General features: G+C 43.6%; 1 protein-coding gene across 1 annotated transcript in view; it reads left to right on the top strand.

Annotated features, from left to right (window-relative positions):
- Positions 1-25,162, top strand: part of CEPT1 (choline/ethanolamine phosphotransferase 1) — a 295,146-nt gene that overhangs the window by 180,554 nt on the left and 89,430 nt on the right. The window contains exon 5 of the mRNA XM_044288220.1: positions 15,220-15,304. Within this exon, the coding sequence (XP_044144155.1) occupies positions 15,220-15,304 (85 nt within the window). The remainder of the gene's footprint in view (positions 1-15,219; positions 15,305-25,162) is intronic.

Raw genomic sequence — 25,162 nt, 5'->3', positions numbered from 1 at the left:
ACATGTGTGACACTTTTTTGAAGCCTAGGGGCACAAAGGGGCCCACATTCCAAAGAGCACCTTTTGGATTTCACAGGCCATTTTTTATAGATTTTGATTCAAACTACTTCTCACGCATTTGGGCCCCTAAAATGCCAGGGCAGTATAACTACCCCACAAGTGACCCCATTTTGGAAAGAAGACACCCCAAGGTATTTCATGATGGGCATAGTGAGTTCATGGAAGTTTTTATTTTTTGTCACATGTTAGTGGAATATGAGAGTTTGTAAGTAAAAAAAAATCATAATTTTCCACTAACTTGTGACAAAAAGTAAAAAGTTCTATGAATTCACTATGCCCATCAGTGAATACCTTAGGGTGTCTACTTTCCGAAATCTGGTCATTTGTGGGGGGTTTCTACTGTCTGGGCATTGTAGAACCTAAGGAAACATGACAGGTGCTCAGAAAGTCAGAGCTGCTTCAAAAAGTGGAAATTTACACTTTTGTACCATAGTTTGTAAACGCTTTAACTTTTACCCAAACCATTTTTTTTTACCCAAACATGTTTTTTTTTTTTTTTTTTTTTTTATCAAAGACATGTAGAACAATAAATTTAGCGAAAAATGTATATATGGATGTCGTTTTTTTTTTTTTGCTAAATTTTACAACTGAAAGTGATTGCTAAAAAAATCGTTAAATTTCGATTAATAACAAAAAAAGAAAAAATGTCAGCAGCAATGAAATACCACCAAATGAAAGCTCTATTAGTGAGAATAAAAGGAGGTAAAATTTGGGTGGTAAGTTGCATGACCGAGCAATAAACGGTGAAAGTAGTGTAGTGCAGAAGTGTAAAAAGTGCCCTGGTCATTAAGGGTGTTTCAGCTAGGGGGGCTGAGGTGGTTAAAGACAAGTGCGCACACACACACTGCTCATTGTCTCTGAATTGACTGATCACATCTGTCCATTAACGTCCATGCACAGGAAAGAACATATTACAGCAGACAGGACAGAGACCAGACATGGCTGAAGCCAGCTAATTTTCCTCTTCCTTCCTCTTTTCCCCATACACTTCAATGGGTGTATATGCACTTCTGTATATGTATTTGCACAATCAATACCGAGAAAGTGATCAGGACAGCAGGTTCACTGATATCACTTACAGTATTGAATTATGAAAAGTACAATTAAGTTTTAGGTATGTGTTAAAGTACCTTTACTATAAAATGTGCAAGATTATATTTGATATTTATTCTAACTTGCTTTTTTTTTAGAATTCCTTTTGAAATATACTTTAAGTAGCCACCAATATTTAAAATATATACAGCCTTAACAAATTTAAGATTTTTTTTATTTTTTACCATATTACTGTCTGTATTTAAAAAATAAAAAAATAAAGTCCTGCTATTTGCACATTGGCCACCAACTCTATTAGTAGGCTAAAAATTTCTGTTGTGTAAAGATCACTTTTCAGCAGTCATCCAATTATCACAGGCAGCATTACAGTTAAGGATAACAAGATCCACCATTCACAATAGGTGATGGTCACAGCTCACCTCCTTTCACAAAGACCTTTGTACAGGTCACTGAGCATATCCTGAAAACTCTCCCATAAGTCAGTGAAAATCTCCTGTCCATCGTGGCAGGAGGAAATCGGACAATGGTTCACCTGCAATAAAGAGTTGGTAAGTTCTTACTCGCCAGATCTCGCCTTGCTGATCTGGTTCCCTCATCAGGGCGCTGTTTACCCAACTGCAGCAGTGATGTGTCAAACATGTGACCATTGGAGCCAATCACTGGCCTCATCGGGTGCACTACTGAGGCAATTGATTGGCTGCAGTAGTTACATGTTGTTGTGACTTTTCTGTATCTGGTAGAACTGGAGTAGCCGTGCCTGATCTCTCCTGTCCGGTTACCTCCTGAGAGCAGAACAGGCAAGATGGCTCCCTATAAAAACAGAGTAAAAATCTACAATTTGAAAATGGAAACATAAAAAAAAAAAAAAAAAATGTTTCACTATATGATTTTAAATAATAAAAAAAAGTGATTTAAAATGTATTGGCAATCTCATACACTGAATCTTAAAGGTAACCTAGTCATGTTATAGTTGGTCTGGTAAGTATCCAAGTTCAAAGAAAAAAAAGAATACAGTCCCACATCCAGGTTGACTAGTAGACAACTTTCACTGCAAAAATTACACCCCAAGTAAAATACAAGGTTTAATAATTTATTTCAGTACCCAAAGAATCCCCTTTAACCACTTCAGCCCCGCTAGGTGAAACCCCCTTCATGACCAGGCCACTTTTTACGCTTCGGCACTACACTCCTTTCACCGTTTATCGCTCGGTCATGCAACTTACCACCCAAATGAATTTTACCTCCTTTTCTTCTTACTAATGGAGCTTTCATTTGGTGGTATTTTATTGCTGCTGACATTTTTACTTTTTTTGTTATTAATCAAAATGTAACGATTTTTTTGCAAAAAAATGACATTTTTCACTTTCAGCTGTGAAATTTTGCAAAAAAAACGACATCCATATATAATTTTTTCGCTAAATTTATAGTTCTACATGTCTTTGATAAAAAAAAAAATGTTTGGGCAAAAAAAAATGGTTTGGGTAAAAGTTATAGCATTTACAAACTATGGTACAAAAATGTGAATTTCCGCTTTTTGAAGCAGCTCTGACTTTCTGAGCACCTGTCCTGATTCCTGAGGTTCTACAATGCCCAAACAGTAGAAAAACCCCACAAATGACCCCATTTCGGAAAGTAGACACCCTAAGGTATTCGCTGATGGGCATAGTGAGTTCATAGAACTTTTTATTTTTTGTCACAAGTTAGCGGAAAATGATGATTTTTTTTTTTTTTCTTGCAAAGTCTCATATTCCACTAACTTGCGACAAAAAATAAAAAATTCTAGGAACTCACCATGCCCCTCACAGAATACCTTGGGGTGTCTTCTTTCCAAAATGGGGTCACTTGTGGGGTAGTTATACTGCCCTGGCAATTTAGGGGCCCAAATGTGTGAGAAGAACTTTGCAATCAAAATGTGTAAGAAATGATCGGTGAAATCCGAAAGGTGCACTTTGGAATATGTGCCCCTTTGCCCACCTTGGCAGCAAAAAAGTGTCACACATGTGGTATGGCCGTACTCAGGAGAAGTTGGGGAATGTGTTTTGGGGTGTCATTTTACATATACCCATGCTGGGTGAGAGAAATATCTTGGCAAAAGACAACTTTTCCCATTTTTTTATACAAAGTTGGCATTTGACCAAGATATTTTTCTCACCCAGCATGGGTATATGTAAAATGACACCCCAAAACACATTCCCCAACTTCTCCTGAGTACGGCAATACCAGATGTGTCACACTTTTTTGCTGCCAAGGTGGGCAAAGGGGCACATATTCCAAAGTGCACCTTTCGGATTTTGCAGGGCATTTTTTACAGATTTTGATTGCAAAGTTCTTCTCACACATTTGGGCCCCTAAATTGCCAGGGCAGTATAACTACGCCACAAGTGACCCCATTTTGGAAAGAAGACACCCTAAGGTATTCCGTGAGGGGCACTGCGAGTTCCTAGAATTTTTTATTTTTTGTCACAAGTTAGCGGAAAATGATGATTTTTTTTTTTCTCTTTTTTCCTTACAAAGTCTCATATTCCACTAACTTGCGACAAAAAATAAAAAATTCTAGGAACTCGCCATGCCCCTCACGGAATACCTTGGGGTGTCTTCTTTCCAAAATGGGGTCACTTGTGGCGTAGTTATACTGCCCTGGCAATTTAGGGGCCCAAATGTGTGAGAAGTACTTTGCAATCAAAATCTGTAAAAAATGACCGGTGAAATCCGAAAGGTGCACTTTGGAATATGTGCCCCTTTGCCCACCTTGGCATCAAAAAAGTGTCACACATCTGGTATCGCCGTACTCAGGAGAAGTTGGGGAATGTGTTTTGGGCTGTCATTTTACATATACCCATGCTGGGTGAGAGAAATATCTTGGCAAAAGACAACTTTTCCAATTTTTTTATACAAAGTTGGCATTTGACCAAGATATTTTTCTCACCCAGCATGGGTATATGTAAAATGACACCCCAAAACACATTCCCCAATTTCTCCTGAGTACGGCGATACCACATGTGTGACACTTTTTTGCAGCCTAGAGGCGCAAAAGGGCCCAAATTCCTTTTAGGAGGGCATTTTTAGACATTTGGATCCCAGACTTCTTCTCACACTTTCGGGCCCCTAAAAAGCCAGGGCAGTATAAATACCCCACATGTGACCCCACTTTGGAAAGAAGACACCCCGAGGTATTCAATGAGGGGCATGGCGAGTTCCTAGAATTTTTTTTTTTTTTGCATAAGTTAGCGGATATTGATTTTTTTTTGTTTTTTTTCTCACAAAGTCTCACTTTCCGCTAACTTAGGACAAAAATTTCAATCTTTCATGGACTCAATATGCCCCTCACGGAATACCTTGGGGTGTCTTCTTTCCGAAATGGGGTCACATGTGGGGTATTTATACTGCCCTGGCTTTTTAGGGGCCCTAAAGCGTGAGAAGTCTGGAATATAAATGTCTAAAAATGTTTACGCATTTGGATTCCGTGAGGGGTATGGTGCGTCCATGTGAGATTTTATTTTTTGACACAAGTTAGTGGAATATGAGACTTTGTAAGAAAAAACAAAAACAAACAAAAAATGTCCGCTAACTTGTGCCAAAAAAAAATGGCTGAATGGAGCCTTACCAGGGGGGGAGTGATCAATGACAGGGGGGTGATCAATGACAGGGGGGTGATCACCCATATAGACTCCCTGATCACCCCCCTGTCATTGATCACCCCCCCTGTAAGGCTCCATTCAGACGTCCGCATGATTTTTACGGATCCATGGATACATGGATCGGATCCACAGAACGCATGCGGACGTCTGAATGGAGCCTTACAGGGGGGTTATCAATGACAGGGGGTGATCAGGGTAATCAGGGTGAGCACCCCCCTGTCACTGATCACCCCCCCTGTAAGGCTCCATTCAGACGTCCGCATGATTTTTACGGATCCATGGATACATGGATCTGATCCACAGAACGCATGCGGACGTCTGAATGGAGCCTTACAGGGGGGTTATCAATGACAGGGGGTGATCAGGGTAATCGGGGTGATCACCCCCCTGTCACTGATCACCCCCCCTGTAAGGCTCCATTCAGACATCCGCATGATTTTTTACGGATCCATGGATACATGGATCGGATCCACAGAACGCATGCGGACGTCTGAATGGAGCCTTACAGAGGGGTTATCAATGACAGGGGGTGATCAGGGTAATCAGGGTGATCACCCCCCTGTCACTGATCACCCCCCCCTGTAAGGCTCCATTCAGACATCCGCATGATTTTTTACGGATCCATGGATACATGGATCGGATCCACAGAACGCATGCGGACGTCTGAATGGAGCCTTACAGGGGGGTTATCAATGACAGGGGGTGATCAGGGTAATCAGGGTGATCACCCCCCTGTCACTGATCACCCCCCCTAGTAAGGCTCCATTCAGACATCCGCATGATTTTTTACGGATCCATGGATACATGGATCGGATCCACAGAACGCATGCGGACGTCTGAATGGAGCCTTACAGGGGGGTTATCAATGACAGGGGGTGATCAGGGTAATCAGGGTGATCACCCCCCTGTCACTGATCACCCCCCATGTAAGGCTCCATTCAGACATCCGCATGATTTTTTACGGATCCATGGATACATGGATCGGATCCACAGAACGCATGCGGACGTCTGAATGGAGCCTTACAGGGGGGTTATCAATGACAGGGGGTGATCAGGGTAATCAGGGTGATCACCCCCCTGTCACTGATCACCCCCCTGTAAGGCTCCATTCAGACGTCCGCATGATTTTTACGGATACATGGATACATGGATCGGATCCGTAAAAATCATGCGGACGTCTGAATGGAGCCTGACAGGGCGGTGATCAATGACAGGGGGTGATCAGGGAGTGTATATGGGTGATCACCCGCCTGTCATTGATCACCCCCCTGTAAGGCTCCATTCAGACGTCCGCATGATTTTTACGGATCCATGGATACATGGATCGGATCCGTAAAAATCATGCGGACGTCTGAATGGAGCCTGACAGGGCGGTGATCAATGACAGGGGGTGATCAGGGAGTGTATATGGGTGATCACCCGCCTGTCATTGATCACCCCCCTGTAAGGCTCCATTCAGACGTCCGCATGATTTTTACGGATACATGGATCGGATCCGTAAAAATCATGCGGACGTCTGAACGGAGCCTGACAGGGGGGTGATCAATGACAGGGCGGTGATCAATGACAGGGGGGTGATCAGGGAGTTTATATGGGGTGATCAGGGGTTTATAAGGGGTTAATAAGTGACGGGGGGGGGGGTGTAGTGTAGTGTAGTGTGGTGTTTGGTGGGACTGTACTGACCTACCTGAGTCCTCTGGTGGTCGATCCTAACAAAAGGGACCACCAGAGGACCAGGTAGGAGGTATATTAGACGCTGTTATGAAAACAGCGTCTAATATACCTGTTAGGGGTTAAAAAATTCGGATCTCCAGCCTGCCAGCGAGCGATCGCCGCTGGCAGGCTGGAGATCCACTCGCTTACCTTCGCGTGCGTTCACAGGAAATCTCGCGTCTCGCGAGAAGACGCGTATATGCGTCCAGGAGGAGTAAAGCAACCACCTCCCGGACGCATATACGCGTACGGCGGTCGGGAGGTGGTTAACCACTTCAACCCCGCTAGCTAAAACCCCCTTCATGACCAGTCCACTTTTTACACTTCTGCACTACACTACTTTCACCGTTTATCGCTTGGTCATGCAACTTACCACCCAAATGAATTTTACCTCCTTTTCTTCTCACTAATAGAGCTTTCATTTGGTGGTATTTTATTGCTGCTGACATTTTTACTTTTTTTGTTATTAATCAAAATGTAACGATTTTTTTGCAAAAAAATGTCATTTTTCACTTTCAGCTGTAAAATTTTGCAAAAAAAACTACATCCATATATAAATTTTTCGCCAAATTTATTGTTCTACATGTCTTTGATAAAAAAAAAATGTTTGGGCAAAAAAAATAATGGTTTGGGTAAAAGTTATAGCATTTACACACTATGGTGCAAAAATGTGAATTTCCGCTTTTTGAAACAGCTCTGACTTTCTGAGCACCTGTCATGATTCCTGAGGTTCTACAATGCCCAAACAATAGAAGAACCCCACAAATGACCCCATTTCAGAAAGTAGACACCCTAAGGTATTCGCTGATGGGCATAGTGAGTTCATAGAACTTTTTATTTTTTGTCACAAGTTAGCGGAAAATGATTTTATTTTTTATTTTTTTTCCTTACAAAGTCTCATTTTCCACTAACTTGCGACTAAAAATTCTAGGAACTCTCCATGCCCCTCACGGAATACCTTGGGGTGTCTTCTTTCCAAAATGGGGTCACTTGTGGCGTAGTTATACTGCCCTGGCAATTTAGGGGCCCATATGTGTGAGAAGTAGTTTGCAATCAAAATGTGTAAAAAATGATCGGTGAAATCCGAAAGGTGCACTTTGGAATGTGTGGGCAAAGTCTCTTTGCCCACCTAGGCTGCAAAAAAGTGTCACACATGTGGTATCGCTGTACTCAGGAGAAGTTGGGGAATGTGTTTTGGGGTGTCATTTTACATATAACCATGCTGGGTGAGAGAAATATCTTGGCAAAAGACAACTTTTCCAATTTTTTTTTTTACAAAGTTGGCATTTGACCAAGATATTTCTCTCACCCAGCATGGGTATATGTAAAATGACACCCCAAAACACATTCCCCAACTTCTCCTGAGTACGGCGATACCAGATGTGTGACACTTTTTTGCAGCCTAGATGTGTAAAGCGGCCCAAATTCCTTTTAGGAGGGCATTTTCTAGACATTTGGATCCCAGACTTCTTCTCATGCTTTAGGGCCCCTAAAAAGCCAGGGCAGTATAAATACCCCACATGTGACCCCATTTTGGAAAGAAGACACCCCAAGGTATTCAATGAGGGGCATGGCGAGTTCATAGAATATTTTTTTTTTTTTGTTGCATAAGTTAGCGGAATTTTTTATTTTATTTTTTTTTTCTCACAAAGTCTCACTTTCCGCTAACTTGGGACAAAAATTTCAATCTTTCATGGACTCAATATGCCCCTCACGGAATACCTTGGGGTGTCTTCTTTCCGAAATGGGGTCACATGTGGGGTATTTATACTGTCCTGGCTTTTTAGAGGCCCTAAAGCGTGAGAAGAAGTCTGGAATATAAATGTCTAAAAATTGTTACGCATTTGGATTCCGTGAGGGGTATGGGGAGTTCATGTGAGATTTTATTTTTTGGACACAAGTTAGTGGAATATGAGACTTTGTAAGAAAAAACAAACAAAAAACTATATTTCTGCTAACTTGGGCCAAAGAAATGTCTGAATGGAGCCTTACAGGGGGTGATCAATGACAGGGGAGTGATCAATGACAGGGGGGTGATCAGGGAGTGTATATGGGGTGATCACCTCATATACACTCCCTGATCACCCCTCTGTCATTGATCACCCCTCTGAAAGGCTCCATTCAGACGTCCATATGATTTTTACGGATCCACGGATCGGATCCGCAAAACACATACGGACGTCTGAATGGAGCCTTACAGGTGGGTGATCAATGACAAGGGGGTGATCAATGTCAGGGGGTGATCAGGAAGTGTATATGAGGTGATCACCCCCTTGGCATTGATCACCCCCCTGTAAGGCTCCATTCAGACGTCCGTATGTGTTTTGCGGATCCGATCCATGTATCAGTGGATCCGTAAAAATCATACGGACGTCTGAACGGAGCCTTACAGCCGGGTGATCAATGACAGGGGGGTGATCAATAATAGGGAAGTGATCAGGAAGTCTATATGCGTGATCACCCCCTTGTCATATGATTTTTACGGATCCACGGATCGGATCCGCAAAACACATATGGACGTCTGAATGGAGCCTTACAGGTGGGTGATCAATGTCAGGGGGTGATCAGGAAGTCTATATGGGTGATCACCCCCTTGTCATTGATCACCCCCCTGTAAGGCTCGTTTCAGACGTCCGTATGCGTTTTGGGGATCCGATCCATGTATCGGTGGATCCGTAAAAATCATACGGACGTCTGAACGGAGTCTGACAGGTGGGTGATCAATGACAGGGGGGTGATCAGTGGTTCATAAAGGGTTAATAAGTGACAGGGGGGGGGGGTGTAGTGTAGTGTGGTGTTCTGTGTTACTTTACTGAGCTACCTGTGTCCTCTGGTGGTCGATCCAAACAAAAGGGACCACCAGAGGACCAGGTAGCAGGTATATTAGACGCTGTTATCAAAACAGCGTCTAATATACCTGTTAGGGGTTAAAAAAAAAAAAAAAACAGCCTGCCAGCGAGCGATCACCGCTGGCAGGCTGGAGATCCACTCTCTTACCTTCCGTTCCTGTGAGCGGGAGCGCGTTCACAGGAAATCTCGGCTCTCGCGGGAGGACGCGTATATATGCGTCCACCCAGAAGAGCAGGACCGCCGTCAGGACGGAATCCTGCGTACGGCGGTCCGGATAAGGTTAAAGGGGTTCTACAGTTTGTTTAAACTGATGATCTATCCTCTGGATAGGTCATCAGCATCTGACCGGCGGGGGTCTGACACCCGGGACCCCCGCCGATCAGCTGTTTGAGAAGGCAGCTGCGCTCCAGCAGTGCCGCAGCCTTCTCACTGTTTACCGCTGGCCCAGTGATGTTACGACTAGGGCGCGTCTAAGCTCCGTTCACTTGAATAGAGCTTAGCCCCGCACAGGCCATTGATACTAGTAGTGACGTCGCTGGGCCAGCGGTAAACAGTGACACCCGGGACCCCCGCCGGTCAGATGCTGATGATCTAGAGGATAGATAATCGGTTTAAACACACTGCAGAACCACTTTAAATTAAGAGATCACGAAATAGAGCCAATACAGTATCACATGGCAGCTAAAGTGCAATTTAGACCAGTGATTATTTATGATCCTTAACCCCTTATGGGCACATGACGTACCAGTACAGCATGGTTCCCGAGTCCTTAATGACCCATGTGGTGTTCCGATCGGTACAAGGTGCCTGCTCAAATCATTCTCGTGAGTAAAAAAAAAAATTGGTAAAAAGTAAGGGGGGGGGGGGGGGTTTGGGAAGTATACATGTTAGGTATCGACCGGCTCTATAAACATATCACATGACCTAACCCCTCAGATGAACACCATAAATAATAAAAACCGTGCTAAATAAACTTTTTTTTTTTTGTCACCTTACATCACAAAAAGTACACCAGCAAGCGATCAAAAAGGCATTTGCCCACCAAAATAGTACCAATCTAACCGTCACCTCATCCCGCAAAATAATGAGCCAATCGCCCAAAAAAAAAAAAAAAAACTATGGCTCAGAAAATTGAGACACTAAAACATCATTTTTTTTGTTTGAAAAAAGCTGTTATTGTGTAAAACTTATAAATAAATTTAAAAAAAAGTATACATATTTGGTATCACCGCGTTCGTATCGACCGGCTCTATAAAAATATCACATGACCTAACCTAACACCGTAAAAAATAAAAACTGTGCGAATAAACCATTTTTTGTCACCTTACATCACAAAAAGTGTAATAGCAAGCGATCAAAAAGTCATATGTACCCTAAAATAGTGCCAATCAAACCGTCATCTCATCCTGCAAAAAATGAGACCCTACCTAAGATAATCGCCCAAAAACTGAAAAAACTATGGCTCTCAGAATATGGATACACCAAAACATGATTTTATTTTTGTTGTTTGTTTAAAAAATTATATTATTGTGTAAAACTTACATAAAAAAATAAAATAAAGTATACATATTAGGTATCGCTGCATCCGTGACAACCTGGTCTATAAAAATATCACATCTAATCTGTCAGATGAATGTTGTAAATAACAAAAAATAAAAACTCTGCAAAACAGCTATTTCTTGTTATCTTGCCTCAAAAATAGTGTAATATAGAGCAACCAAAAATCATATGTACCCTAAACTAGTACCAACAATACTGCCACCCTATCCCGTAGTTTCTAAAATGGGGCCACTTTTTTGGAGTTTCTACTCTACGGGTGCATCAGGGGGGCTTCAAATGGGACATGGTGTCAAAATAACCAGTCCAGCAAAATCTGCCTTCCAAAAACCGTATGGCATTCCTTTCCTTCTGCACCCTGCCGTGTGCCCGTACAGAAGTTTACGACCACATATGCGGTGTTTCTGTAAACGACAGAATCAGGGCCATAAATATTGAGTTTGGTTTGGCTGTTAACCCTTGCTTTGTAACTGGAAAAAAATTATTCAAATGGGAAATCTACCCTAAAGGGTTAACAAAGTTTGTAAAATCAGTTTTTAATACCTTGAGGGGTGTAGTTTATAGAATGGGGTCATGTTTGGGTGTTTTCTATTAGACCTGAACTGTTCCCTAAAAATTGGGTTTTTGAAAATTTCAGAAAAATTTCAAGATTTGCTTCTAAACCTCTAAGCCTTGTAACATCCCCAAAAAATAAAGTATCATTCCCTAAATGATCCAAACATGAAGTAGACATATGGGGAATGTAAAGTAATAACAATTTTTGGAGGTATTACTATGTATTATAGAAGTAGAGAAATTGAAACGTGGACAATTTCAATTTTTTACAAATTTTTGGTAAATTATTTTTTTTATTTTTTATAAAGTGTCATGAAGTACAATATGTGACGAAAAAACTATCTCAGAATGGCCTGGATAAGTCAAAGCCTTTTAGGCTGGTTTCACACGGGCGTGACGGATTTGATCCGGATGCGTTCAGGGTGCGTTCAGGGTGCGTTCAGTGAAAATGCTGCGATTTTAGCACTAAAACAATTCAGTTTTGTCTGCGATTGCGTTTAGTTGTTCAGTTTTTTCCACGCGTGTGCAATACGTTTTGATGCGTTTTTCACGCGCGTGATAAAATAACTGAATGTTTACAAACAACGTCTCTTAGCAACCATCAGTGAAAAACGCATCGCACCCGCACTTGCTTGCGGATGCAATGTGTTTTTCACGCAGTCCCATTCACTTCTATGGGGCCTGTCCTGCGTTACACAGAATATAGAACATGCTGCGATTTCAAAGCATTGCAGAAGTGATGCGTGAAAAAAAACGCTCATGTACACAGCCCCATTGAAATGAATGGGTCAGGATTCAGTGCGGGTGCTATGCGTTCACCTCACGCATTGCACCCGCGCGGAAATCACGCTTGTGTGAAAGGGACCTTAAAGTTATCACCACTTAAAGTGACACTGGTCAGATTTGCAAAAAATGGCCTGGTCATAGAATACCATGAGCTCCAGCACTTGCCTATTAATTCTTATATTCATGAGCTCTGCCTGCCCACCTGCCACTAAACTGACAGTTTTTCCAACTGAAATCAGCAGTGTGTGGGAAGGGATATCGGGACTCATCTGCATGAACTGTTCAATACTAATTTTTAGCAAAGCAACTGGGCAATTATAAAAAGAGACCCAGCTCTTTGCTATTCTGACCTTAGTTAGAACACTAGAAAACTGGTGACCGATTCCCTTTAACCACTTCAACCCCGCTAGCTAAAACCCCCTTCATGACCAGGCCACTTTTTACACTTCTGCACTACACTACTTTCACCGTTTATCGCTCGATCATGCAACTTACCACCCAAATGAATTTTACCTCCTTTTCTTCTCACTAATAGAGCTTTCATTTGGTGGTATTTTATTTCTGCTGACATTTTTACTTTTTTTGTTATTAATCAAAATGTAACGATTTTTTAGCAAAAAAAAAAAGACATTTTTCACTTTCAGCTGTAAAATTTTGCAAAAAAAAACGACATCCATATATAAATTTTTCACCAAATTTATTGTTCTACGTGTCTTTGATAAAAAAAAAAAAAATTTGGCCCAAAAAAAAAAAATGGTTTGGGTAAAAGTTATAGCGTTTACAAACTATGGTGCAAAAATGTGAATTTCTGCTTTTTGAAACAGCTCTGACTTTCTGAACACCTGTCATGATTCCTGAGGTTCTACAATGCCCAAACAGTAGAAAAACCCCTCAAATGACCCCATTTCGGAAAGTAGACACCCTAAGGTATTCGCTGATGGGCATAGTGAGTTCATAGAACTTTTTATTTTTTGTCACAAGTTAGCGGAAAATGATGATTTTTTATTTATTTATTTATTTTCCTTACAAAGTCTCATATTCCACTAACTTGCGACAAAAAATAAAAAATTCTAGGAACTCGCCATGCCCCTTACGGAATACCTTGGGGTGTCTTCTTTCCAAAATGAGGTCACTTGTGGCGTAGTTATACTGCCCTGGCAATTTAGGGGCCCAAATGTGTGAGAAGTACTTTGCAATCAAAATCTGTAAAAAATGACCGGTGAAATCCGAAAGGTGCACTTTGGAATGTGGGTCCCTTTGCCCACTAGGCTGCAAAAAAGTGTCACACATCTGGTATCGCCGTACTCAGGAGAAGTTGGGGAATGTGTTTTGGGGTGTCATTTTACATATAACCATGCTGGGTGAGAGAAATATCTTGGCAAAAGACAACTTTTCAAAGTTGGCATTTGACCAAGATATTTTTCTCACCCAGCATGGGTATATGTAAAATGACACCCCAAAACACATTGCCCAACTTCTCCTGAGTACGGCGATACCAGATGTGTGACACTTTTTTGCAGCCAAGGTGGGCAATGGGGCACATATTACAAAGAGCACCTTTCGGATTTTGCAGGCCATTTTTTTACACATTTTGATTGCAAAGTACTTCTCACACATTTGGGCCCCTAAATTGCCAGGGCAGTATAACTACCCCACAAGTGACCCCATTTTGGAAAGAAGACACCCCAAGGTATTCCCTGAGGGGCATGGCGAGTTCCTGAATTTTTAATTTTTTGTTACAAGTTAGCAGAAAATGAGGATTTTTTATTATTATTTTTTTCCTTACAAAGTCTCATATTCCACTAACTTGTGACAAAAAAAAAAAATTCTAGGAACTCGCCATGCCACTCACGGAATACCTTGGGGTGTCTTCTTTCCAAAATGTGCGTTTTGGGTGGAGGGCGAACTAAAGTGACACTAATACTATTATAGATCTGACCGTGATCAGTTTTGATCACTTTCAGATACTATAAAAGTACAAATGCCGATTAGCGATACGCTAATCAGCGAATAAGGGACTGCGGTGCGGTGGGCTGGGCGCTAACTGATCGCTAAACTACCGAACCAAGGGGCCTAAACTATACCTAAAACCTAACGGTCAATACCAGTGGAAAAAAAAAGTGACAGTTTGCACTGATCACTTTTTTCCTTTTCACTAGTGATTGACAGGGGCAAGAAGTGGTGATCAAAGGGTTAATTGGGGTGCTGGGAGGTGATCTGGGGGCTAAGTGTGTTGTTGTTGGGTACTCACAGTGATGTGTGCTCCTCTGCTGGAACCAACCGACCAAAAGAAGGAGCAGAGGAGCACAGCAGCCATATAACCACATCATATTTACTAATATGATGTGGTATCTGGCTGCTGATTTGTTTTTTTGAAAATCATCAACCTGCCAGCCACGATCATTGGCTGGCAGGTTGATGACGAACTTGTCCTTTGAATTTTGCCGGCCCGCGATGCGCATGCGCGAGTCGGCTTTCCCCGAAATCTCGCGAGAGGACGCACCGGCGCGTCCACCCAGAACAGCACGACCGCCGCGAAGACGCAATCCTGCGTACTGCGGTCGTGAGCAGGTTAAAGGCTTTCAATGTCAAGCAGGTGAACAGAAGATAACACAATGCTCATACTAGCGCTGCATTCTCTACAAACAGCTGATCAGCGGGGGCGCCGGTAGTCAGTCCTTCACCGATCTGATATTTATGGCGTATCCTGAGAACAGGTCATCAATATAACAATAGTGGGTAACCCCTTTAAGCCATTAACTGATTTCCCAGTGTTTACTGCATCTCAATAATGACTTTACTCCAGCAAACCACTGCAAGACTTTGTTTGTTTTACATCCTGATGCTTTTACCTCTTTTTATGCAGTTATGATTGATTTTGGCTGTTTCATTTAAATACATATAAAATGTTTATATAGACAGCATTATAACTAAATAAAGATCAGCTTATCTAGAATTAACTATTTTGTAATCATGTGTTTTGTCTTTTTGACTTGCATGAAATCAGAATTGATGTCACTGAAGTGCAGATCTTCATAATTAGCATGCACTTATTGGCTGTGATCGGTGGACCAGATTTGTGGCAATCAATGGTAATTTGATCATGTAATTATTTGTAAATTTGCATGTAATTCAATAAAGCCTATGAACTTTGTACCAAACATGCTTGTACACATATGGTGAGGTCAAGGTTTACAACACTGTGTCATTAGGCGGTACTTGCATTGTTCTCATACTGTGTTTGTTCATTATTTACTTGCTGCAATTAAGCATCCAGTAGAAAAGGAACCTGTCAGAAAACACTCTTTTAAGGATAATGAGTTTTGTACATGAAAGAATTATGAGAATAATCCTCTGAACATGGAAAGTGTTAGCTAAGATTTTTTTTCAGTGGTTTCTGTCAGCAGATTTGTACCTATGAAACTGGCTGACCTGTTACATGTGCACTTGGCAGTTGAAGCATCTGTGTTGGTCCCATGTTCATATGTGACCGCCTTGCTGAGTGGAATTAATATTTAATATATCTAAATGAGCCTGTAGGAGCAATGGGGGTGTTTCCATTACACCTAGAGGCTCTGCTCTTTCTGCAGCTGCCATGCCCTCTGTGTACTCTGACAGGGCCAGGCGATATGTTTTGTTTGGGCCTAGATGCTCATTTTCATACATACATTAAAACTTTTTTTTTTAAGCAATGCTGGCACATATGAATATTGGACCAGCACAGTTGCCTTCAGCTGCCAAGTACCCATGCAACAGGTCATTCAGTTTCATAGATACGAATCTGCTGTCAAATGCCCTTTAAAGCACATAATGCCTGGTGTCTCATCAAGAATATGAGGACTAGGGATGAGCGAACCCGAACTTTATAGGTTGGGGTTCAGCGTTCGTGCAGTGGAGGAATCCCGTCATAGATTCTGTTTTAACGGAATTCTATGGCGGAATGCAAAACTGAAGCCTTTAAGAGGCATTTTATTTTGATCTGTCATAATAGAAGTCTGTGGCCAAGCATAACGGATCTGTCTGGTTTCTGTTATGCAGGACGAAAAGCCAAGTCCTGCATAACAGAAACTGGACGGATCCATTATGCTTGGCCATGGACTTCTATTCTGACGGATCAAAATGTTTATGCCTCTTTTAAAGGCTTCGGTTTTGTATTCCGTTATAATAGAATTCGTAATGGCATTCCTCCACTGCCCAAGTGCCAAACCTGTAAAGTTTGGGTTCGCTCATCCCTACTGAGGACTCCCAACTTCATGCAATGTGTTGAGCAGACTCCAACACTCGTGTTACTCTTGAGCTGGTGATACTCTCTTTAAAGAGATTTTCTAGGAACCTCTTATGTGGAACATAATGTTTGAGCTGTGGGCAGCATGTTATAGAGCTGGTTAAGCCGAGCAGATTGAGCTATAGTTTTGTGCTAAAAGAGTCAGTAAAACTTGTATTTCATTCATTTAAATCCCTGCTCATTCTGGGCTTTGAAATCAAGAAAACAGTCCTGTTAGTGATTGACAGCTAGCTCTTTTTGCACAGTCATAAAGGAAAGGCTGGCAATCACTACTAAGGCTGCCTTCTTTACTCCAAATCCCAGAAAGAGCAAGGATTTAAAGGTAATGTGTCATCAGAAAATGACCTATTGTTTAAATCAAATTTTTATGTTAAACATGCTTTATGCAACATTTTTGGTGAGTTTAAAATCTTTCCAGCTCACTTTTTATATTTAAAAAATATATATAATCCTGTCATCTTTACAGTAAAATGTTATGACATCCTGTCTTTTCAGAGCAGCTACATGGGTCATAGACACAATGGACAGGAGGAGACCTCATTGTCTAATTGGAAGAATTTTCTAGGCATGCTCTGTGAGGCTACTTTCACATCTGCGCTTTTCCTTTTGGTATTGAGATCCGTTATAGGATCTCAATACTGGAATAAAACGCTTTAGTTATGGCCCCATTTATTGTCAATGGGGAAAAACCTGAACTGAATGGAGTACACCAGAATGCATTCCGATTCGTTTGGTTGCGTTCCCATGCTGGACAGAAAAATGCTCCAAGCTGCGTTTTTGAGTGTGATGCGTAGCAAGACTGATCTAGCATCAAACACAATGTAAGTCAACGGTGCCAGATCAGTTTTCTCAGACGGAAAATAAAATGTATGCAGCTCCCATTGACTTACAGGGGTTTTAGTGCCGGATCCATCATGGCTATTTTAGAGATAATACAACCGATCCGTTCATAACGGGTGCAGGCGATTATATTATCATAATGGAAAGTAGCCTGACCTGTGCAGAGATCAGGAGGGAGGTGATGAGCTGCATCTTCACCTATTGTGAATGGTGGATTCAGTGTTCTCTATGCCATTACGTGTCATCTATGTTACTTGTCATCATCATTTCGGTTGTGGTGATAATGCTACAGCTACTGAAAGTTATCTGCAAAGAACAGGAAATAATTTCCTATTATAAGACCTAGTGGCCAGTGTGAAAATTAGCTCTATACCCAAAATCCAGATGACAGGTTCCCTTTAAACCTGTTATCCTGCAAAGTTGATCCAGAGGATGGCAAAAAAAAAGCCATCATTATCTTTCTGGGTACTCTAGTCCACCCATTCCAGTTATTATTTTAGTTGCCCTTCTCTGAACCCTCTCCAGCTCTCCTATGTCTGTCTTGTTCACAGGAACCCAGAACTGTACACAGTGCTCTGTGTGGTCTGTAAAGTGGCAGGACCATGTTCTCATCACGGGCATCTATGCCTCTTTTGATGCAATACATTATCTTATTGGCCTTGGTAGCAGCTGCCTGACGCTGGTTTCTACAGTTTAGTTTGCTCTCCACTAAAATTCCTAGGTCTTTTTCCCATGTTGTTGTTACTGGTGACATGTATTTTTCCTTCCCATGTGCATAACATTTCAATTGTCAGTGTTAAACCTCATCTTCCACTTCTTTGCCCAAGCCTCTAATCTATCCAGATCTATCTGTAGCAGTATACTCTCTGCTTTTGTGTTAATTACTTTAGACAGTTTAGTATCGTCAGCAAATATTGATATTTTACATTAATAAATATGTTGAAGAATATAGGGCACAATACAGACCCCTGACATACCCCACTAGTGACGGTGACTCAATCTGAGTACGTTAAAGGGGTTATCCAATATCTAAAATATTCCAACCAACCCCTCCCCCCCCCCCCCCCCCCCCCCATTAGCTCGGGCCCATTGGATTATACTTACTTGCTCCCTGGCACCCACGTCGCTCCATATCCCTGTACGGCCACCACTGCATCTCCCTGTTGCTCAGTTCAAAACATCCCCCAATAGCAGGCCACCATGGGGACGAGCCCCCTTGAGAGAGCCTTGCCGGGGAGAAGGTAAGTATAATCCATACAAGGGGCCCAGGCATTGGGATGGATATTGTAGATATTGGATAACCCCTTTATTAACCACCCTCTGTTTTCACTGAGATGATTAGGTATACACATACACACATTTTTCCCCCCAGGCCTAACTTTCTCTTTATGTGCTAACCTTTTGTGTGGCACTGTGTCAAATGCTTTAGAGAAGAGACTCACCCAGGTCTTATTGAGAACTTTTCTCCTCATAGAAGCTGATTGCATTAGTTTGCAGGACCGATCCCTCATTAACCTGTGCTGAAATGGCATTATACTCATTACTTAATTCTCTTAGAACACAGGTGCTTACGCCATCTGGACCCAGTGATTTGTCTCTTTCAATCTTTTTAAGATGCCGCTGTGTCAGATAGGCCACATTTAATAGTGAGTTTACATTAAAGGGCTTCTGTCACCCCCCAAAACACAATTTATTTATTTTTTTGGGAGCTTGTTAAAATCCTTATTTAACGACTATTCCTTATATAGGGCTCTTACCTTTGTCTGTGGCTTTGTTTCCTTTAAAATCGATCTTTTAAAATATGCAAATCACTTCGCTACCAGCAAGTAGGGCGTCTACTTGCTGGTAGCCGCTGCAAAAAACTGCCCCCTCCTCCTGTTGATTGACAGGATCAGTGAGCGCTCTCCTCCTCCGGCTGGCCCTGTTAGCATTTCAAATCCCGCGCCTGTCTTCATTCTGCGCAGGCGCCCTGAGAGAAGGAGGGTCGCCTCCTCAGCACTCCCTTAGTGTGCCTGCACCAATGACGTCTTCTCTTTCAGTTTTAAATAAGTATTAATAAATTAATTAAATGCTGAAGATGAGACGGACGCCGATGCCCATAGGATTGTATTGGGCATGTGCCGGTTCTTGTGACGTCGGGGACAGTAGTAGTCGCCCAGCGAAGTGAATATTGATGAGCTGGGCGGCGCTTCAAAACGGCAGTTGGGGGCAGCTGGCTGGGCGCAAGTAGAGATGAAACGCCGCCCCTTGGGCAGATTGAAGACACTTCAAGCAGGTTATAAAACTTCAGTTTTCTGTATTTATAAGGTGAACAGGGGGGATACTTAGGTGATTTTAATACACTTTATAAGACCTGTACTGTGATATATATACCTAAATATGCTTATTGGGCCTGTCAGTGTCCCTTTAAGGACCCATCACGTACCGGTACGTCATGGCTTTAAATCGCGATTCCGGCGCCGCAGGGGTTAATCGGAACAGGATGCCTGCTGAAATCATTCAGCCGGCATCCTGTAACAATGCAGGGGGGGGTCATTTGACCCCCCGTATTGGCGATCGGCGAAAACCGCAGGTCAATTCAGACCTGCGGTTTTCTGCATTTCCGGTCCATTCGGGTCTCCGGTGACCCGATGAACCGGAAAAAGACTGTGATCGGTGGCGTGATTACACACCACCAATCACAGTCCGTGCAATTGGAGAGGCGGTGCTGGCCATGGCGCTGATGCCTGCTGTCCAGGGTGCTGATTGGTGCACGGGAAAGAGGCGCAAGTTTTAAACTTCCTGCGCTCCTCTCTCCCCTCCTCTTCCTGTTCTGCACGAGCACCCTGCAGCACCAGCTCCTGCTTCCCCCTAATCGCCTTCCATCATAGAAACATAGAATGTGTCACCAGATGATAATCTTTTGGCCCAACTAGTCTGCCCAATATACTAAGTACTATGGATAGTCCCTGGCCCTATCTTATATGAAGGATGGCTTTATGCCTATCCCATGCATGCTTAAACTCCTCCACTGTATTTGCAGCTACCACTTCTGCAGGAAGGCTATTCCATGCATCCACTACTCTCTCAGTAAAGTAATAATTCCTGATATTACTTTTAACCCCTTAGGGACGCATAACGTTCCGGTACGGCATGTTTCCCGAGTCCTTAAGGACCCATGACGTACCGGTACGTCATGAGTTTAAAATAAGATTGCATCGCCCCAGGGGTTAATCCGAACGGGAATCCGGCTGAAATCAAAAGGGTTAACCGCTCAGGGAGCACCCTCCCTCTCCCATCGGGGGGCTGCTGTGCCTTTGCAGCCCCCCGATAGAGAGGGAGAGAGCCCCCGACAGCCCCGTCCTTACCCTTCCCCATCTGCGCGGTTGTGGCTATAACTGAGCAGACGGGGAAGGTTCCCATGGCAACAGTATGCCTTTTCAGGCATCCTGCTGTCCATGGTGCTGAACAGATCTATTCTGAAGGCATAGATCTGTTCAGACAAAGTGTAAGTAAAATACAGTACAGTACCCTATATAGTGTACTGTACTGTATTATACTGACATCAGACCCACTGGATCTTCAAGAACCAAGTGGGTCTGGGTCCAAAAAATGTAAAAAAAAAGTTAAGATAAAAAAACACATTTATCACTGAATAAAAAAATAATAAAAATGAATCCATTGTGTAAAACTTAAATAAATAAAAAAAATTGTATACATATTAGATATCGACGCGTCTGTATCGACCGGCTCTATAAAAATATCATATGACCTAACCTCTCAGGTGACCACGTAAAAAAATAAAAACGGTGTATAAAAAGCCATTTTTTGTCATCTTATGTCACAAAAAGTGTAATAGCAAGCAATCAAAAAGTCATATGCACCCCAAAATAGTGCCAATCAAACCGTCATCTCATCCCGCAAAACATGAGACCCTACTTAAGATAATCGCCCAAAAACTGAAAAAACAATGGCTCTTAGACTATGGAGACACTAAAACATTTTTTTTGTTTTAAAAATGAAATCATTGTGTAAAACTAAAAAATTGTATACATATTAGGTATCGCCACGTCCATGACAACCTGCTCTATAAAATTACCACATGATCTAACCTGTCGGATGAATGTTGTAAATAACAAAAAAAAAGTGCCAAAAAAGCTATGTCTTGTTACCTTAGCGCAAAAAGTGTAATAAAGAGCAACCAAAAATCATATGTACCCTAAACTAGTACCAAAAAAACTGCCACCCTATCCCGTAGTTTCTAAAATGGGGTCACTTTTTTGGAGTTTCTACTCTAGGGTTGCATCAGGGGGGCTTCAAATGGGACATGGTGTAAAAAAAAAAAAAACAGTCCAGCAAAATCTGCCTTCCAAAAACCGTATGGCATTCCTTTCCTTTTGCGCCCTGCCGTGTGCCCATACAGCAGTTTACGACCACATATGGGGTGTTTCCAGGACGTCCCCCATGACAGCACATGGGAGGATGTCCAATCCAATCTCTGTAGGGACAGGAAGTGAGACAGGTTAAAAGCCCCCCCCCCCTTCCCTCCGATCTCCAGTGTCTTCCTGTCCCTACAGGGATAGGGTGATCAAGTGAGGCAGGATTTCCTTAGGATTCGGGGTGCTTACCCAGGCACCAGGGGCTAGGTCTGGTCAGGGGTCCCGCACCCCCCTCTCAGTCCAGGTCGGGCGGCGTCCCGCATGGCCCTGCTAGCTCCCCCTTCGGGGGTTCTCTAGCTCTGTCCCGGCCTGCCATGGACGGCGGCAGGCAGGGCGCTGAAGCCACTTCTCCTTCCGGAGCTATGGGCTCAGCGGCGCGCTCCTGACCCTGCGACGCGCGAAGTTCAGGGCAGTCGGCTCTCCAAGATCCCAAAAGGAAACCGAGAAAATGTGCGACTTGCGGGGAAAAGATGCATATATCTTACAAGAAACAGTTATGTGCCAATTGCATTGCCAGGTTAATGAAGGATGAGCAGCCGTCCTTTCTCACAGAACTTAGAAATATTGTTCCTGAAGAAGTGCAGGCTACGGTTTCTTCTCTAAACCCTCCGCCACCTCCTTCTCAACCTGACTCCCCTCCCCCAAAAAGAAGGAGGACTCTGATTCTGATAATCAGGAAGTCTCGGACGGAGAGATTGAGGAAGACACCATCTCTGCTTCAGGTTCTTCAGACCACCCTAAAAGATATTTATTTTCTACGGAAGACCTAGACACCCTCCTCCATGTGGTTAGAGATACCATGCAAGTAGAGGAAGCTAGCCCTCCTCATATCCGTTCAGGATGAGATGTTTGGGGGGCTTAGGGGCAAAAAAGACTCGCTTATTTCCAGTAAATTCCCATCTGAATCAAATAATTCTGGAGGAATGGAGGGAGACCGAAAAGAAATTAGTTATGCCTAAGTAATTTAATCCCGAGGATACTAAACTATGGGATGAAGTTCCTAAGATAGATATTCAGGTGGCTAAAGTCACAAAGAAGACCTCCATTCCCTTTGAGGATTCCTCAAATTTAAAAGACTCTATGGATAGGAAGATGGAGGTGTGGCGAAACCAACCTCGCCACTGGGTTTTGGAGAGGACTGTTTAAAAGCCTCTTGCCTCAGGATTATGGCCCATAGTAACTGTAAAGGAGAAGACAGACCGGCCGCACAGCTTAAATCTGTCTGTAGAATTGTATTTTATGTTATTATGCGTTCGGTTAAATTGTATGTTATGTGAGGGCACCCAGATAGCTAATATTATTGTATTTGTGTATTCTGAGTGCCATTCACCTAATGATATGCACTCAGACTTGAACTATCTGGGGATATGTTAAATGTCTGTGTTTGCTGTGGGGGTGTGCCATTGTGTGTTTGGGTGGTGATTCCTGTCCTGTTGTCTCCACATGTGTATTGTGATCTCCCCTTTGTCCTGAGAGATAATTGGATTGTCTTCGGTCGTCTCCGGGACAGAGGGGAGGAAACCATGATGCATTGTGGGGATATGTTGTATCTGTCCTGTATCTGCAACAAACTGTAATAAAAACCAGGCTGGGTGTGCCAGCACATCAGAACACTGCTAGACCCTCAACACGGAGCCTTGTCTCGTTATTGGGGGGATTCCCTGTATGCTGTTGGAGACTGATTGCCAGGAGTGTAAGCCGACTGAATGCTTTTCCTGTTCGCCTGCTGACAGCTACTCGCGAGGTTCCAGTTTGGAGTGCTATTTTGTATCCAGTTCGGGAGGTTGGTGTTCTGCAGTAGCTGTGCCTGTCTCTCGGAAAGGGGCATATCGCCTAAACGGATTTTAACCCCTTGTCTGCTGAAACGGTGCCGTTACATTGGTGGCAAGCAGCGGGATCGTTCCTACAGCCAGAAGGACAGCTACAGGAGACACCATTTCTTTGGATTTTACAACTTAAGGGCAACGCATGTCTCAGTACAGTGACCCTAAAAGCACCAGGATGGAACCAGCAGTGGAGTACAGATACTCTGTGGAGGAATTTGACCGTATGATGTGGTTGCGGCTGAACTTCTTCGGACCCAATCCAGCTGAGAAATACGTGAAGTTCGTGAGGAATCTAGTGTCTAAGACCCTACTATACCGGGCAGAAGGTGACGGTCAGCTGCCACGTTGGGTGGACCTCCATCGGAGGTTACGGTTGCGGGACAGTGGGAGCCTAGTCTCCATTCCCCAGCGACAGTGTGAAGTGCAGGGAGAGGAGAGCAGCGGCCTCCCTCCCCAGCGGCAGGCTGAGTTACAGGGGGCAGAGGTAGTTGTTCCTGCCCCCCAGCAGCAGAGTGATATGCCGGGAAGGCAGTGTGAAATGCAGGGAGAGGAGAGCAACGGCCTCCCTCCCCAGCGGCAGGCTGAGTTACAGGGGGCAGAGGTAGTTGTTCCTGCCCCCCAGCAGCAGCATGATTTTTTGGGAATTGGGAGCCGAGTCTCCATTCCCCAGCGGCAGTGTGAAGTGCAGGGAGGGGAGAGCAGCGGCCTCCCTCCCCAGCGGCAGGCTGAGTTACAGGGGGCAGAGGTAGTTGTTCCTGCCCCCCAGCAGCAGCATGATTTTTTGGGAATTGGGAGCCGAGTCTCCATTCCCCAGCGGCAGGCGGAGTTACAGGGGGCAGAGACAGTCGGTCCTGTCCCCCAGCGGCAGAGTGTCCTACAGGGAATAGAGAGCCCAGTCTCCTTTCCCCAGCAGCAGGACACTGTATTGGGAGCGGAGGCGGTCGGTCGCCCTCCCCAGCGGCTGGAAGTATGTATGGGAGAGGAGCTCGTTACCCCCTCTCCCCAGCGGCAGCTTAACGCACCAGGGGGAGACAGTAAGCCCCACAACAGTGCAGATGGGACCGTGGTCTCTGCACTTACAGCACAGGGGGTAGAGACAGTCGGTCTCCCCCTCCAACAACCAGGCTCCAACCAGGCTTCTTCCGTGGTAGCGCTGGCACCAGGGCTGAGTACCGCTGATCCCTGCCCACAAAGCAACCTCCACTCCAAACCAGGGAGCAACACAGAGACCGGGAGTACCAGCTTCCAACATCACCTTGGTGGACTTACTGGACAGAGACAGGCTACGAAATTCAGCAGGTCCAGTATTGGGTTGTGGGTGGGCTGCCAGACTAACTCAGGTACCGACCGGCGTGAGGTCAGGTATCTGGTTAGTCTTCCCTGGGGGGGGGAGATGTGTGGCGAAACCAACCTCGCCACTGGGTTTTGGAGAGGACTGTTTAAAAGCCTCTTGCCTCAGGATTATGGCCCATAGTAACTGTAAAGGAGAAGACAGACCGGCCGCGCAGCTTAAATCTGTCTGTAGAATTGTATTTTATGTTATTATGCGTTCGGTTAAATTGTATGTTATGTGAGGGCACC

The sequence above is a fragment of the Bufo gargarizans genome, chromosome 3 (assembly GCF_014858855.1).
Source record: "Bufo gargarizans isolate SCDJY-AF-19 chromosome 3, ASM1485885v1, whole genome shotgun sequence".
Classification (NCBI taxonomy): domain Eukaryota; kingdom Metazoa; phylum Chordata; class Amphibia; order Anura; family Bufonidae; genus Bufo; species Bufo gargarizans.
This window is presented reverse-complemented; position numbering and strand designations above follow the sequence as displayed.